Below are 17,730 nucleotides of genomic sequence, written 5' to 3'. Positions count from 1 at the left end.
GGGTATTTTATTCTATTTTCGGCTCTGTAAAGTTTATTCGATTGAGCCTGTAATATAAATAAAGTAACTATAAAAAAAAATTATTCTATTTATAAACTGTTGAAAAATGCATTTACAGTACACTCAATGGACCATTATCTTCGATTTTTCGCAGTGTGCAGCGAAATTGTTGAATCAGGGTTTTGACGGTGTCTTTGACGATTTCTTTTAAATTTTGCTTGATTCGATCAACCAATTGTTGCTCAATTTGAGCTTCCCAGCCGTTGTCGTACACCGTAGCCTTTAGTACACCCGATTGAACGAGCCTAAGGCACGTTTGATGGATTGTCCTTTTTCGGTACAAATGGTATTTTTTGCTCAGTTCCAAAATAATGCATTTTCCATTCGCAAAAGGTTCGCGACTAAGTGCACGGCAACATTTTGGTATTTTTCGAGTTGTTGCTGTGTATATTTTAGAGCACGATGACGTTTCCGATAGATTACGTTGTATTTTTTTTTTAATCCGATGGATTGTCATGTTTGAAACATGAAATTTTCGTGCTAATTTGCGTGTTGATTGACCAAATTTGTTTTCAGCACTTGACAACATTTTTTGGTTGTTCTGGCACTCAATTTTGTTGGGCGATCGCATTTCTTTTTATTTTCCAGTTCTTTGCCATCACGACAATCCTTCAAAACACGATAAATAGTTGATTTTGATATTGGCTTGTCTTTGAACACGCTTAGAATTTCACTTGCGCATAAATCCAGCTTGTACGACATTTTAAATGGAAACTACTGCTCAATTTGAGTTTGACAGTTCAGTAGTAGTATAGATAAGCGTGACAAGTGCATTGGTTGACATATGTGTGTTTGTTCATGCCGTCAAATAAACACCTGAAAGTATTCACAGGACTTATGTTACATATGTTTAGACAATCATTGGATTTTTGGCGTCCAGAAAAGTTGTCCACAATTTCAGGTGTGTTAAAAAAGGCTGTGTTCTAGAACAAACTAGTGGTATTTCAGACGCGGAATATGGTGTGATCAATCTGATTATAATTTATTTATTGCTGCCGTTTTCAGCCAATGACGTTTACTAAACGCATCTTGTGGCTTTCCCTTTCCTTCCCGCTAACAAGCTTCCAAACTCCTATAACATTTATGAGAGGTCGTAGATTTTTTTATTATAGTCATTTTAACGCTCTTGGGTCATTCGTGACTTGACTTGAGGTGAGATTTTAACTCGTGACTTTGGCGTGAGAAGTATGGATGCTAACCACTACGCCGGGGTCGCCCTCAAAGAGGTCGTAGAGTTCTCTGCTTCTTTCTTAAGTAAGTGTTCAACTAACAATCATTTTCCATCCCCAGCAGTTGCATCGACGTGGCTAGCACACCCAAGTAATCAACAAGCTCGATTATTTGCCTTTTTGCAATATAAGGCATACCATGCCCTATGTTAGCCGTGTATCAGTCTTATATTGCAAAAAGGTGCATTTGCGGGCTTGTTGATTAGATGGGCAGTTCTCAATTGTTGGAGAGGGTAACACCTCAATTTAAGAAGCCGGGATCAACCCCCAATGTCGGTCTATATGGTAACGGATGGCACTTCTTTTATACAATGGCCTTGTACCACCTACAAATTTGTGCAACTTTCTCACTGCGAATGCGAGACAGACTAATTATCTTCAAGTCATTCATACATCCCAAGATGGGCAATTTTATACTTAGGCAAAAGTTGTTCCGACAAAAACTTGTTGGTATTTGCACTGAATGGAATCTCAGTCACAACTGTGAAAGCACTGCCTGATGTTTATTTTTCGATATATTTTGAGAATCGATAAAATATGTGTGTCAAAACATAATATAAATTTCATGAGATTTTTATATAACCTTTAATAATAGCATACATACTACCTACAATGATTTATTTGGAGTACTATGAAAGGACGAATCACAAAAGGCCAAAATACACAAAAGGCCGAATCACGAAAGGCCAAATCACGAAAGGCCGAAAGAGCTCGATTCGGGCTTTTGTTAATTTGTTTTTAATAAATTATGTTACATTATTAAAGTAAAGTTATAATAATTATTATTCTGCATCTTCGACATAAAATATAATGGAAGCTTCTTAAAAGCCATTCGATTTCCGTAATGAAAATAAAAAAAAAAAAACTTTAAATTTGGGTAGCTTTAGTTTTATGTTTGTTTGAGTGTTTAACGACGATTGAATAACAAGATGGCTTCGTTTTTTTGTGGATACGGACAATTCAACGAGGTGACTCAGTTGTAAAAGCAGAAATGCTTCAGATACTGAATGAGAGAGAAAGTGATAGTTAGTTTTATTTTTCCAGATGTTTGAGTGTTCAATGACGATGATGGCTTCGTTCAAGATGAAATTCAATATGGGAGGTATTGTCAAATCAAAAATCGTCATTAGCAGCGATATTGCTCTTGGTCTGTTTTGCTTAACGTTCTAGTTACACACATTTAACTGCTTGCGCAACTCGCTACCCAATCAGAATGTTGTGTATGCGTAAATAAACCGTTCACCTCTATCGCATCTCTCATTTCCTTACCCTTCTCTACACCTCTATATCTAATTTCATATTGGCTTCATTTTTTGTGAATGCAAACCATTTAACGAGTCGAGTCAGTAGGGTCTACACTGATTGACGACAAATAAATAAATAAGTTGTGCGAGCAGAAAGGCTAACAGATTGTTTGGATGCGGTTTTCAACAAATTCGGTTTTTGATAAATTTTCGGCCTTTCTGGTTTTCGGCCTTTCTGGTTTTCGGCCTTTCTGGTTTTCGGCCTTTCTGGTTTTCGGCCTTTCTGGTTTTCGGCCTTTTCGATTTTTGGCAAGGTACCTTAGAATATTTTCAGACTTTTGTGTATCGGCCTTTTATTCCTCGGCCTTTTGTGATTCGACCCCGTGAAGGGTCCCGTTTTATTTTAATTTGGAAGGAATCTGGATGCAATTTATCCGGTTCACACGATTTTTGGGAAGAATTACTTGTTTCCTCTAAAAGATCAAATTTTGGGATGTATGAACGACTTGTAAAAAAAATCCTAGTTTCAAAAATGTAATTTGCGCGAGAATTCATATTAAAACTTTAATTTTTTTCTATGTAGGAATGATATTTTCCATTTTTTGACACTGTCTTATGAAAACACACATAATTCTCTAAAAATAACACTGGGACAACATTTTTGTAGGTCTTATCATGTTACAGTTATATTTGATTGTAGAAAAAATTAAAAAGATCCATTTTGTTCAGATGCTAGCCTAGATTTTAATCAACGAAAATAAGAATGCAAAGTTGATTCACAATATGTCATTGGAATCTAAGAGGGTGTTGCCAACCACTCGGTCGAGTTGGCGTGAAATCAGTCAAATAAGAGAGTGGTTTTTTTTCGTAATTTTGTGTTTGATCGAAATGCTAGCACAGATCTTGATTAACATCGGTAATTATGATGCGGTGTGCGTATTTTTATCTTAGTTTTTCTGCGTCTAATTAGGAACATTCGTTTTTCATAGCTTTTAAAGTGAATAAACATATCCACGTAATTTTTCTGTCAAGCTTGAGCTTGATATGCGACTCCATGATTGACGAGAAGCAGCATACTTAATTAGACGTGTATGTAAAAGAATAGGGCTTGGGATGAGCATACTCTTATCTACGATCAAAATCCGAAGGGGCATTAAATATCTGTATGGTCTAGAAAATCTTTAGGTTGGATATTTACTCGACTTCCCTGGGCAAAGTGTATCATTGTACTTGCTACAAAATATGCATATTCTTACATTGGTTGGCATAGAATGGTCGAAATTGATAACTGTGGAAGTGCTTCAAAGAACACTACACAGCAAAAAAAAATATTGATATCACATCAAAGTGGATGCACTTCAATCGTGTTGAAAATATGGTTTAATATTACTTGCCAAAAAGGACAAAATTATCATTAATACAGTGCATGAACTGACATTACACTGCTTTTACTGCATTTGTTTATTGTTGTGGCCATAAAAATAACATAAGATTTTCTAAAGGGGTGGTCACTCTACACACTTGTATTACGCCATTTTTTTTTCTCAGTGTACCTCAACGTGCCGCAGTTGGCACGGCAGTGCCGAGAAGTAATTGAACTGACTTTTGTCTTCTTGTGAATAATGAATTCTTTGGCAACCCGGTATTTTGACAACTCTTGATTTTGTTTTGTTTTTCGAAACCTGAGAACTCAGTTGACGACGACGATTTTGGGTGGCCGGAGCCGGAAATTGACAGTGGTCAAGAAAGTGGTGGACGCTTTGTGCTAGTCATGACTGTCAGATCTCCGGAATCAAAAGGCGCTAAGTGCAAAGCCATTCCAAACGACGAACAGGCAAAGAAAACCAACGGAAGATCAAAGCCAAGAAGCAGCTGTACAAACCGCCGACGGTAGAGGAATCAATCGATTGAAGGAAACGGAATATTTCTACCACTCGAATCTGTTCCAGCTGCAGGTGGAAGAGACGCTACGCGAGGTGAAGGTGAAATTCAAGGTGTTAAATTATATTGAGCATTGGTTGGGTGATTTCCGGAAGGTTTTAAGAACGGTAAAAGATGCGGAAAATGAACGATCTCTGAAGGATGTGGAATATGAAGGGGTTGATCTCCCGCTGGCATTTCCCGACAAACAATTATTGACAGAACAGAAAAACTAAAGTTCATATTTTTGAAAATAAAGACCTATGATCATGAGCAAAGTCTTAGTTAAGATAATTTCACAAAGCCTTACCTAAGGGAAATAACATTTTATCCATCCCTTAAGGTCATACGCTTTTTTTAGTTTTTTTTTTTCTGTCCTTTCTATGTGTCAGTGAATTGATTATCATTGATGCTGTAGTGGTGTGAGTGTATATCATGCACTACTGCAACTACCGTAAACATAGCTGCTAGAGTTCGTTATTATTAGGTGGAATGTGTAACAGAGACTATCACTACATTTCCATTCAATTTGCCAATATTATCGACCTACCACCTCCCAGGACACCCCCTAATATACAGAAAATAATTATGCGCCTAGCCACCAAGACCAACATGTCAAGTCATCATAGTAGTTAATTGATTCAACATCACACGTTGTACACTTTGGTTACAAACGACCTATCCAAAAGTGATTCCAGAGCTCAAACCTTCAGGTACACGGTAAGAAAAAAAATCCCAAAGTGACTCAATGTCACAAATCTCGGCACTATCCAGCATTTTACGAGCGCTTATGGCCGCCACAATCTGACTGAATTTTTGGTAGGGAACATGTGATTTGACGTTTGGGTTGCGTCGTTTGACGTGTAAACGTTCAAATTTAAACGTTTACACGTCAAACGACACAAGCCAAACTTTAAATCTTATGTTCCCTACCAGAAACTCAGCCAGATTGTGGCAGCCATAAGCGATCGTAAAATACTGGATATTGCAGGAAGCCAAAAGTAGGTAATGTGGGTCGAAGAGTTTTCATTTGATTGTGTTCAATTAGTATGGAATTGACAATTCGCTTCTACCCAAAAATAGTTAGTTTTACCCAAAAGTAGAGGAATATGATTATACTCAACGTGATTATACTCTAAGTCAAAAGTAGGCAAAAATGAACTGGCTGCTGGATATTTTTTCTTATAGTGTATGTTTTTGTTTTTGAATCATCCTTTGCCGCCTTTTGCATATCAGCTGATGGCTTCGAGCAGTGCAACCAGAACGACACATATATTTTCTAAAGAAGATTTCTAGGATCATTTACTATCATTTTTTTTGTCTAGAGAAACAAAATAAGAAATTGTTTTAAACACTTATTAGGTTGGTTTCTAAATTGAACACAGTTTAAGCAACTTAAAAAGCAATAAAAGCATTGTTTTTACACACTTTGTTTCAATTAAATCGACAACACTGGATACGATGATAGATGATTCGTACTCACACCTTCGTAATGCGGTGTGTAGAAAAAAGCCAAAAGGTAAAGAACACAATTTCAACTTGCAAAATTATTCGCGGCTCGCGTTTTTAACGATGCAAATGATATTATTTAAGTAAATATTGTCTTTAAAAGTGAATTAACTTGAAAGTGCTTGTAGAAGCACGTGTCGTAATTGTTTTTAGTGTGGTTCTGAGAAGTAAAAGCTAGTGAAAACAGTTATTGAAATTTCATGCCCTGAGCAGAACGAAATCGGCTGATCGTACTGTTTAATGCAAATATTACCAATGAGTGAATGAATTGGTAATATGTTGGTGGCAAAGTATTGAATTATGTATCCAGATCTTATTCATACAATTCAGGCCCATTTTTTAAGGTATGTAATTAGTAATTTACTGTTTTGTAGGAAGATGTCTTTCGTACGCATTCCAAAACACGTTTATTTGATGATTGTAGGGACAGCCATTGTTGCATGACGTACCGTATCACCTAAACGTTCTCAAATTCTTCCTCTTGAAAGAGCCTATCAGCGCCCGAACAGTGGAAACGGACACGGAATCACTGCATTTCTTCGATTTTTCCCGCATTTGGATGTCCTTCAATGCTCCACCGCTTCGTCGAAGTCGCTGCTTTGAAATTACCCATTATTTTTCGATTCGTCGAAATTCCGGGAAATTCGGAAGATTCATTAGCTTGGGAATAAAATAAATCTTGTTGGCAGCATACCACTTCAGAACCACCTTGGAGTAGTGGCAGCAGGCCAAATCCGGCCAAAAGATGACTTTGCTCCTATGCTTGCGGATGAACAGCAATACACGCTTTTTCAGGCATTCTTCGATGTAAACTTGGGATGTCATCGTCGAGGAAACTGCTTAAAATCGAGTTTGACGTATGTTTCGTCATCGATCAAAGTGTAGCCCTTGTCTTTCGTCAAAACGCGGTCGTACCAACAATCAATACGAAACTATCGATTTAAAATTGGCTCACTACTGGACTAGCCTATTCGTCCCAAGCAAATCGATTAACATACCCCATTCTAGTCGAAACTCTAGTACTACACTATGTTTGTTTTGATTCGCTATGAAAGTTTGACAGATAAAATGAGGGGTTATTGGATTTTCCTATTTTTCGAAGGGTGAATCGATTAGCTTGGGACCGAAGATAGTACCAGAGCTGAGCCAAAAAGTTGAGCACGTTTCTTCGGGACCTACTAGTCTTAGAGTTACCTCTATGGTCGTACAATCCATGGCACGCTTTTTGGTCATGGAATTCTACTCACTTAGAAATACCTAATATTACACGTGACGAAATCCATCTTTAATATAAAGGATGAGACGTAAGCAAACATGTCATGTAAAATTAAGTGCTTCGAGACTGAAAAGATCGAAAGTACGTTTGATCGAGCTGAATTTCGCGTCTATTAGGGGTAAGAGGAGCATAGTGAGTATCCCATGCCCCAGCTTGGTCTTCCGGCCGTTTGGAACAAATTGGTTGGTGGTAGGATCAATACCATAATGATATTGAACCTACTACCAGTTGATTTGTTTCATGCAGCTGGAGATCCAGAGCCAAAGTGCGGAATTCTCACTATGGCCCACCTGTTCACTATGCCCTCCTGCCCCTATGACTCAATTTTATGTCAAAATTGACGTTCGTATATGTTAGTCTCAGAGCACCTAAATTTACATAAATTTTTCTAAGTGTGTACTTCATGTGTCGGTTCGGATTTTTACTGGCTTTGTACGACTTGTATTCTTCCCTGGCAAGGATTTTCCGCACCGTTTGAAAGTTGGCGTTGTACCTTTTGGCCACATCCCGGATCAAAAGACCGGGGTTGACTTTAACGCACCTCAACACCTTGCTACGCAGCTGACGATCCCTGGTTCCAGTTGTTCGTAGGTCCTCTGATTTCTTTCCACATTCAGGGTATTCTTGTAGGTTTTGAGCACTCGACAAACTGTTGTTTTTGGCATCTTCAGCACTTTAGCCAACTTGGAACCGGACCACTCCGGATTTTTCAGGTGTTTGTGCACAGTTCTTTTTCTTCTTTCGAGATCAATTTGACGGTATTTCTGAACATGATCGACTACTTTGATCAAACTTGTACCAGTTGTTCTCTATAGAAGTGTTAAAAAACCACTATCAAAGATTTTAGATTCCCAACACTATAGGCATGTTAGTGACGCGTGAGGGGCTTACCAGTTTACTTTAAGTCAGCCTTCAATTGGGTATAACTTCAATACAAACCATTTTTAGACAGAAATGTGCATTTTAACAATTTCATAAAGCTACTCGAAGATGACATTCACAAGAAATTTTAACAAAAGATTTAGAACTAAACATCAAACATTTTCAGAAACACCCTAATCTAATTCTCAAAATTGAAAACCTCAAGAGATAGATCTAAAAATTCTCCAATAAAGTTGCTTGAAATTAACTCAACTGCAAATTTGCTAAAGATATATAGAGCATATCATACTATCAAAAATAAGAAAGGTAGTTTATGAATATCAATTAATTTATGGATCACCCTAACGTTTAAAACCACCAAAAGAAGAAACTTGTTTAGCACAAAAACTTCACCCAAGACACCAAACTAAATATTAAATCAAAACTTCTAGGACTACTTCCTGCTAAATTTTCACCCTGGACCACTGTGGTATTGATCACATACGGACATGTTCGAGGTATCTCCGGGGAAGCCAAAACCTGACTAGACCAAAATCTTTCATATTACGCATCAAAGCACATGAGAATTTAAAATAAACATTTCTGAAGATTATATTTTGTACCAGGGTCCCACATTGGGTATACCCGGCAATTTCTCTGGAGCCCCTCAGGAAGTGACCAGATTTGAAAATGAGCCAAAACTTATCTTGTTACACATCATACCGTCTGAAATTTCAATAACCAAGAATACATTGACCACACAAGCACCGGAAACCACCGGGAAGTGACCAGAATTTTAAGAAAACGAAAATCACATCAAATCACGTCAAAATTCAAATTCAAATACAGACATGGACCTCTCGATCAAACATTTCCATACTAACCTCACAGGAAAAGAGCAAACCTAAACTTGTGTTTGGTGGGTGTTTCTGCGAAACTGTTTTCATCCTTCTTAAATATTGATAAAAGACGAGCTCACAGAAAAAGCAACTCCTATGCCGACCTTGCAAAATGTCCAGGATTATTTTAAATTTGGCTAGACCTGAACAGCTCAACAAAAAAGCATGCATAGCAGCCAGTTAGGAAACATTTTCGACAGGATACTTCAAGCGCTTAAGCAGGAACACTGCACAGGTCCTAGGGAGTGTCGTCCGGAGGACAAGTCAGAATCCTAGTACAAGCCAACGAACGCTAAAAGGCTCTCGGTGGTACCAGATTTTTTTTAATCCTTCTCTCTCATTCTTTCGGTTGCACTGCGTTAAATCCCATCATTCCCATGCTTGGCTGAAGGTGAAATCGCATTCTAAATGTGGAAATTTAAATTAACTGGATTTGAATATTAACGCTGATGATGGTGATGGTAGTAGCAGCAGTCAGAACAGTTGAGCTGAGCCGAGCAGTTTTAGTCTGCACATAGTTGAATCTCTGTCTTTTTCCACTCTTTTCCGTCGCAACCGGAAGTAAGTGAACGGGATGCTGTCACCAAAAGCTGTGCAGGAGCTAAAATTAATTCACTGGATTTTTTTTTGAGCGTTGCTCCTGATACCAACTACGACGGTAGAGCACATTAAGAAGCTCACTTTTTAGCTGACGACTGTAGCTTGCAGATGATGCCTCCAAGGTAGGGTGGATAGGACTGGTAACCGTTATGGAAGCTGAGGTTTAGTAAGGAAATTTATGATTGGATAGTGACGGTGGTTATTTATGATTTATGATCAGTGATGAAATTGTGAAATGAACATTCTGGATGGAGAACGATGTAACTAAATATGAATGTGACTGTTGTTTTTGAAATTATTGATTTCAAAAAGGTTGGACTCTTATATTTGAAAGAAAAGCTAGTTTGTGCTATGTGTAGACTTGTAAAAAATAATAGACTCATATACCGTTCCAAATAGTTTGATTACACCTAGCATTTATATGCAATTAAATATTATGCACTTGACATTTATCTAAATCTGTGAACGGGTCTGGAGTAGGGTGAGCATGGGAAGAGTAAAACACACCAAGCCAGAGACGCGGTGAGTTCAATTCTACTTCGTAACCAGTTGAACGATTGCAAATATAACCAATCTTTTGAGCAATAAAGCGAAAGGCTGGGATGAGATAAACAAAAAGGTCGCAAAAAATAAGCTCGATATATGGGATGATCATTAGGATTAAACAAAATTCACAACCCGAATTTTTGGAAGGAATGACTCCTTTCGACGAGAAATAATAATAATAATAATAATAATAATGAAGCTATTTTATCCACCAACGTACAACAATTGTTTCACATAAATAGAGTGCGACTGAAATTTTGGTTTACTTTCAAAATTTCAATCACATGAAATGAAGGAAATCTATCAAAATTTATTATGCTTATCCTTTTTGGTAATTCTGGAAACTGCTGGTATGAAAGCGTACAAAGTGAAAAATCTTGGAAATGCCTTATACCTCTTTCGTAAAACTTTAACTCAGAAATCATCTGTATATCAAAATTTAATGAATTTGAGAATGTTTTCCACCTGTCTGTGCTCATAAAAACAGTTATTAATCCTTCTAACAAAGCCTATCTGAACTTTCTCATGAGATTCAAGTTCACATATATGGAGACTTTAATCAACCATGCTGACAACTTAATTATGGACTCTGAACATTAGAGTATCTTACTAAACTGAAACATTGCAGTTCATTTTTGACAAACCTGCTAAATTATGACTGAACCAAATTAATCACATTAAAGACGAACATACTTGCTATTTGGACTTTTTACTAACGAATATTTATGAAGATTTCTGTGAGACTGAATCATTAAATTCATTGTGGCAAAATGAACCGTTTTGGGTAGCAAATGAGTATTCTCTATTTGTGCATGAAAACCAAAGATCCAACGACTGCGAATATGAAGTCTTAATAAACAAATTGGAAGACAATTAAATTTAAATTAAACAGAGTCAATTGGCAATTAATTTTACGAAATTTCGGAATTGCTGCGCACATAATTTTGGAAAAAAAAACGTTTGAAAAAAAAACAAACGTCACAGAAACACAAAAAAACCATTTGAGAATACCTTAACAATAATACTTGATCAACCTGAAGCCTTGAAAAATATCCAGAGGACTATATTGAAATGTTCGATCAGCTGGAAATCTTTTGAATACTTCGTGACCGACCTGACATCTTGAGAGAGCCAATTGAATGTTTGACCAGTTTATGATGTTTCCCTAGCAGCACACATGTCACTGAACAATTGTGGTTACTTGTGTGCCACTTATTCCAGTCACAATTAAGTTGCAGCAGCTTATTTCGATCGAAGTGTGCTGCTTGGGTTCTAAATAAGCTGAATCCACTAATATCTGATCAACCAGCAATCTTTAGAGACTATCTGGAGACGCCATTTGAATGTTATGAACAGTTGAATTGCTTAAGAATAATAATTGATCAACCTGAAGGCTAAAAATATATACAGAAGTCTTTAAATCTCTGATCAGCTGTATATCCTTTTATCCTATCCTGTTGTGTTCTGTGATCATCTACAAAGTTCCCACCACGTAAAGCATACATAACCGTAATCGTTTGTTTTGCATCCACGGAGGCCCTTCTCGCAGCTTTGCGTCGCTTCATCGCCCGCCACGGCATGCCAGAGTGTAGAAAGCGAGCAAAAGTCAATTTTGAGGAAGGCACGAATTGGGTTGATCATCTCCTTTACCAAACTCCCCTGTTGAGGGGTATCTCCCCCCACCACCACTGGCAAAAGAGATGATCGCCGATTTGCTCACGTACCTTCGATGTGCGGAAACAGTTCTATCGATTGTTTTACACTCAAGTTGGCATGTAACGTAAGCATCTAATACTTACCTTACCTTACCAATCAGGCTAAGGCCTTGTTTTCCTCTGCTGTCCGAAGAAGTCGTCTCCACTCTACTCGATCCATGGCCACACTTCGCCAGCCTCGTAGTCTGCGAAGGGTACGCAGGTCATCTTCTACTTGGTCGATCCACCTTGCCCACTGCGTGCCTCTTCTTTTTGTTCCTGTTGGGTTGCTTTCGAGAACGATTTTCACTGGGTCGTCGTGCTGCATTCTTATGACGTGCCCAGCCCACCGTAGTCGCCCAATTTTTGCAATGTAGACGATGGATGGTTCTCCCAGCAGCTGGTACACGTTCCGTCATCCATCAGCACTCCACCGTAGATGATACCCAACACCTTCTGTTCGAAAACACCAAGGGTGCGTTGGTCCTCCACGAGTATAGTGCAGATCTCGTGGCCGTGGAAGACCACCGGTCTAATCAGCGTCTTGTAGATAGTCAACTTAGTGCGGCGGCGAATTGTATTCGACCGGAGCGTCCTCCGGAGTTCCCATGAGGCATGATTCCCTTCCATAATGCGAATTTCTCTGCTGGGAAATTGCAGCCGTTGTTACATCTACAGCTGTATGCCAACTCTATACTTTCATCTCCTCATATAACGTATAAAATGACCACTTTAAGTCTGGTATTTGATGTTATGCATCTCCAACTATGTAAATCGTTTACTTCACGCATGGAGTAATACAAACATGACTAGCTAAAGTAAAGCTGCTTATCTATGCCGACGACATGAAGCTCTGTTTGAAAATAAGAAATGAAGAAGACATCAATGGATTCTGGAATGAGATACACATATTCTACACATGGTGTAAAAAAATCTATTAGAATTGAATGTAAAATAATGCAACTTAATATCATTAAGCAGAAAAAAAAACAACATGAAACCTTTTAATTTCATTAGAAAATCAAAATGTAGAAATATGTGAAAGAGTTCGAGATTTAAGAATAATCTTATAATCCAAACTAACTTTCATAGACCATAACAACACAATTATTCACAGGGCAAATAACATGCTAGGCTTTATCAAGCGCTTTCGCGACAACTTTCAGGACCCATACACAATTCAAACACTATTTATTGCCTATGTGAGGTCCTCCCTGGAATTTTGTAGCATTGAATGGTCTCCTTTTTCAATCACTCACGGGGAAAGGTCAGAATCAGTACGAAAACAATTTCTATTATTTGCCCTTCGCAAATTAGGTTGGACATCAATTCCCCTTACAGCATATAAAGCACGCTGCATGCTTATAAACATACAAACATTAAAAAAGCGTCGTGAATATGCAATGGTTTCATTTGTAAACGATATTGTTTCGCAGCGCATTGACTCAACAGAACTTTTATCAAAACAAAAATTATATGCACCTACTCGGCAACGCCGAAATCGAAATTTATTTGCCATAAACCATCATCGCACAAATTATGCAAAATATGGGCCATTAAATCGCATGATGACCTCTTGCAATCAATACTGCGAAACCATTGACTATGTCTCGGCGTAAATTAAAACAATATAAACAATAAATTAGGATCATAACGCATAAGAACAAAAATAGGAGTTAAGACACTGCTTAATTTTTATTTGAGCCTTTCAAAGATTTTTTCAAAGATTTGGATGAAACACTACGTCTGTGATTTCTATAGGGGGTATAAAGGGCGAACACGAAACTATTGCGACACATTCAACAGGACATAACTTTTTTACCATTGGGTAAAAATCAACCAAATTTTGCACACTTTCTCATTGATGTGTATTGTGTACATGCTGTCAAACTCGAAGTTGTGTTTTTCGATTCAACGAAAATGGAGGTGAACCAACGCAAGTTGAGAGAACAAATTCTTTCCAAACACCTGGAATTTCCTGACCTGTCGCACCGGCAGTTGGGAAAAATGTTAAACATTCACCATTCAACCGTCTCCAGAGTGTTGAAGCGGTTCCAGGAGTGGTTGACGTTGGACCACGGCAAAGGAGCTGGAAGAAAACCGGGACCGGAGAACAAAAAGACGGAGGGAAAGGTGAAGCGGATGATTAAAGCAAATCCCAACGTCTCAAGCCGTGATTTGGCTAAAAAGATCGGCATGTCGCAGAGCTACGTCCAGAATGCAAAGAAGAGAGCTGGACTACATACATACAAGGTACAGAACTTCCCAAACCGCGATGAGCGGCAACAATCGACGGCTAAAACTCGGGCACGGAAGCTCTATGAGAAGATGCTGACAAAATATGGCTGCTGTGTGATGGACGACGAAACGTATATAAAAGCCGATTTTAAGCAAATTCCGGGGTTGGAGTTTTTCACCGGCAAGAGCAAGTTCGATGTGGATGACAAATTTAAGAAGAAGAAAATGTCGAAGTTCGCCTCCAAATATCTCATTTTGCAGGCCATCTGCTCTTGCGGACTGAGGAGTGAGCCTTTCGTGACAAAGGGCACAGTAAATGGCGAGATCTACAAATCTGAGTGCCTCGAGAAGCGCCTTTTGCCGTTCTTGCAGCAGCACGACGAAGCTCCGCTATTTTGGCCAGATTTGGCATCATGCCACTATTCTAAAAGTGTCCTGGAGTGGTATGAGGCCAATTCTGTCCATTTTGTTCCAAAGGACATGAATCCGCCAAACTGTCCGGAGCTGCGCCCGGTGGAGCAGTACTCGGCAATAATGAAGCGGGAACTTCGGAAGAGCAAGAAGACAGTCAAAGACGAGAAGGACATGCTAAGAAAATGGAAAAAAAAACTGAGAAACTGGTACCGGATGACACTGTAAAGACTTTGATGGAGGGCATCAAGCGAAAATGCGTTCAATTTTACACTCAAGGCTCCATCGATTAACTTTTCTTTTGATTTTTGAAGTAAATATATGTATAAAACTACCCTAAAATTTTGGTTTGATTCTAAACAAATTTGCATGACATTTTCGGTGTCGCAATAATTTCGTGTTCGCCCTTTACTTTGTGAAAACCAAAAATGGGACATATAACAAAATTATGAAATATTTTGAACGTTAATAACTCAGCTGCCCCTGGACCAATTTCAATAATTTTATCACCAATCGATTAGAAATATTTCCACGCAAGTGTTGAATTTAGGATTTTATCATTTTTCAAAATTTCATGATTGAAAATTGCACGAATGTTCAACTGTTGCTATGATATTTAAAATTATCACCTATTGCCTGCTCAATGCTATTTCCCTGACACAGCTTTCAAAGCTGTATTCCATCAGGTCTCACCAAATAGTGTTTATTCAAACACCGAAACTGAGAGAACCCCACTCAAATTCCTATTCCTACTCAAAACACAAGCTCCTGCTGCAGTTAACAAAAAAGATTTATTATTTAGGACCACGTAGTACTACGTTACCATTACCAGTCCTATGAGGCTGTACCTTGTAGTTTTTTTTATGTTTATGAAAAAAATCTGTACATGCATTTGAACTAGTATACGTGGATTGACGAAATAAATAAAATCAAAACTCAAAATTGTCAGTTGGAAATATTTAAAAAAATAAATAATGATATTTGAAAACACTTGTGTGAAGCAAAATATATCATTTGAACGACCCTAAAATTAAGTTGAGGGTGGGCATAAACTTTAGAAGCAACGAATAAGTCCAAGAAGAGTCAAATGTTTCAGATAACCTTATATCCTTATATCCATTTACCACTAAACACAGCTAAATAATTGACACTTCTATGTTCTTTCTTTTACAGCTGCCCCCCTTCGGTGGAACTGCGAAGTGTACTGCACAATCGTGAAAATTATAAGCATATCTTCATCGATCACTTACTCCTACTGCATCGCAAATCAGCTGTTTCTGTAAAAATAAGACACATTTTCCTGAAAGGATTGTACATTACCGAACAGTATTTAAGTTTGTTGCGTACATGTCAAAGAAAATAACACATCCCTTAAAACATCCCATATCACAAAAATGCACAAGTTTGAACTCCACTTCCCCATGATTTCAATCAACATATCATTATTTTGTACATTGTAAACTAAACTAAACGTGAACGAGGCTAAGCGAGTGATACTATAGTCAAATTGCATAATAATGGTAAATACAGTGAAACGAAACTCAGAAACCCGAATTGCCAACCAACACCCACATCCTCACAACACACAAACCAGTTCCCTTCCTCAAGATAACATCCCGCAACACAATATATCAATTAAGGCAACTAACTAGAGCTAACTACTAACTAGGATGTTAATATGATTCAAATCCTTTAAACAAAACTCAAATCTAGCAAATATTTGACAAAGATGCGCTTTTTGTTGCCGCAAATCATTGAACAATAAGAAAACTATATACATATATAGATCGTAACTGAGTCCTAGGCTGATTATATCTTAGTGTATGATAAAATGGAGGGAAAAGAAATGAATCAAATCAGTTGTTAAATAGATGTAGCCATACCCAGGGTGACTCTGAAAATATTGGTGAGAATTAGACTGTGATTTTCCAAAACTTTTCAATGTTTTGAGTCACTCAACCCAAAAAAAATCATTTGAACACACTAGCAAAGCCTAGCAATGTACATATTGTCTCACCCTGCTATCACAAACCATGAAAAAGGTACCAATTTGTATTAAAAAACTACATTAGCCAAACCAAAAGAAATACCCCACAGAGACCATCAAAGAGAAACATAAAGTATTATTTTAAGCATAATCATACACATTATAACGTTTAATTGACATTCAGGAATTGTCAAAGAGATGAAAATGAAGTTATGACACTCTTGGAATCAAAAGAAATCTGCAAGATCAATTACGTATGTAAACAAAATCTGTTTTGATCGAGGCAAAATTATTTCACCTCGCTTAAATCATGGCACTCGGATTGAGTTCGAACAGATGGGTGTGGAAAAAAAGTGGAAAAATGCTATATAGAAATAACGAAGCTCATAACGACTAGTGACTGCAGCAGAGCAAAAAAAAACCGAACGAATGGCAATTCGTTCAAAATGTATTATTATAGGATATTTTTGTTAACTTGAATACCATGAACGAATCAATACGAAAATGAAGCAAATAAAAAGCCGAGGAAAATATTTGATTTGAATAATCCGCGTTTGCTTTTGATTTTACGCTTCCATCGGTCCGAAAAGCCCTTTCATACGTAGTCAAAGGACGATGACGACTATAACGCCAAACGACAGTTGGATAGTTGGTGTGTCCTCGGAGCTATCATCTACTACTACTGTGCCCGGATTAAATGCAATCAAAAAAGCTAATAATCAAAGCAAAAGCTTTACAATATTGCAACGTTTTCATTTTTGCTCCGGGTTTTCGGGATGGAATTCATTTTTGTTTGTTCTTCCTGTGCTGTAGCTCTGTGTGGCGACCGACGACGACGTTCTCTCCAGAAGACATCGACTGGCGAAAGCAATCCTGAAGGCGCTTTTCTAATAAGCATTCATATCGAAATGTGTTCGTTCAAAGGAATCGATTCTTCAAAGACATCTCTACCCTTACTGCTGATGCTTCTGCTGCCAGTTTGCCCCATCTGTGGTGGTGGTGGAAGCAATCGAATTTCATTTCGTGGTGGATTTCACATCGTTTGCATTTTGCTGATTGAAGTGCCGGGGCAAATGGTATTATTTACTATCCTCGAGATTATTCGCGATTTGTCAATTGTTACACGGTCTCAGCTGAGATTATTCATGGGGAGCGTCTTGTACGATGCCCAGAGTCGTAGTGAGGTTCAGGGTTGTTTAGATAAATTTAAATTAAAGGAGATTTAAAATATATCCACCAACAAATATCACAAGACA

At 37.9% G+C, this 17,730-nt stretch overlaps 1 protein-coding gene across 1 annotated transcript in view; it reads left to right on the top strand.

The window, feature by feature from the left end:
• Positions 1–17,021, top strand: part of DIP-delta (Dpr-interacting protein delta) — a 379,588-nt gene extending 362,567 nt beyond the window's left edge. Inside the window, exon 12 of the mRNA XM_065219505.1 lies at positions 15,661–17,021. Coding sequence (XP_065075577.1) covers positions 15,661–15,770 — 110 coding nt within the window. The 3' untranslated portion in view covers positions 15,771–17,021. The remainder of the gene's footprint in view (positions 1–15,660) is intronic.
• Positions 17,022–17,730: the final 709 nt, after the last annotated feature.

This window comes from Ochlerotatus camptorhynchus, unplaced genomic scaffold (assembly GCF_037179485.1).
Source record: "Ochlerotatus camptorhynchus isolate MF236.1 unplaced genomic scaffold, CSIRO-AGI_Acam_v1.1 ptg000105l, whole genome shotgun sequence".
NCBI classification, from domain to species: domain Eukaryota; kingdom Metazoa; phylum Arthropoda; class Insecta; order Diptera; family Culicidae; genus Ochlerotatus; species Ochlerotatus camptorhynchus.
Note: the sequence above shows the minus strand (reverse complement) of the source record. Positions and strands in the feature narration are given on the sequence as shown.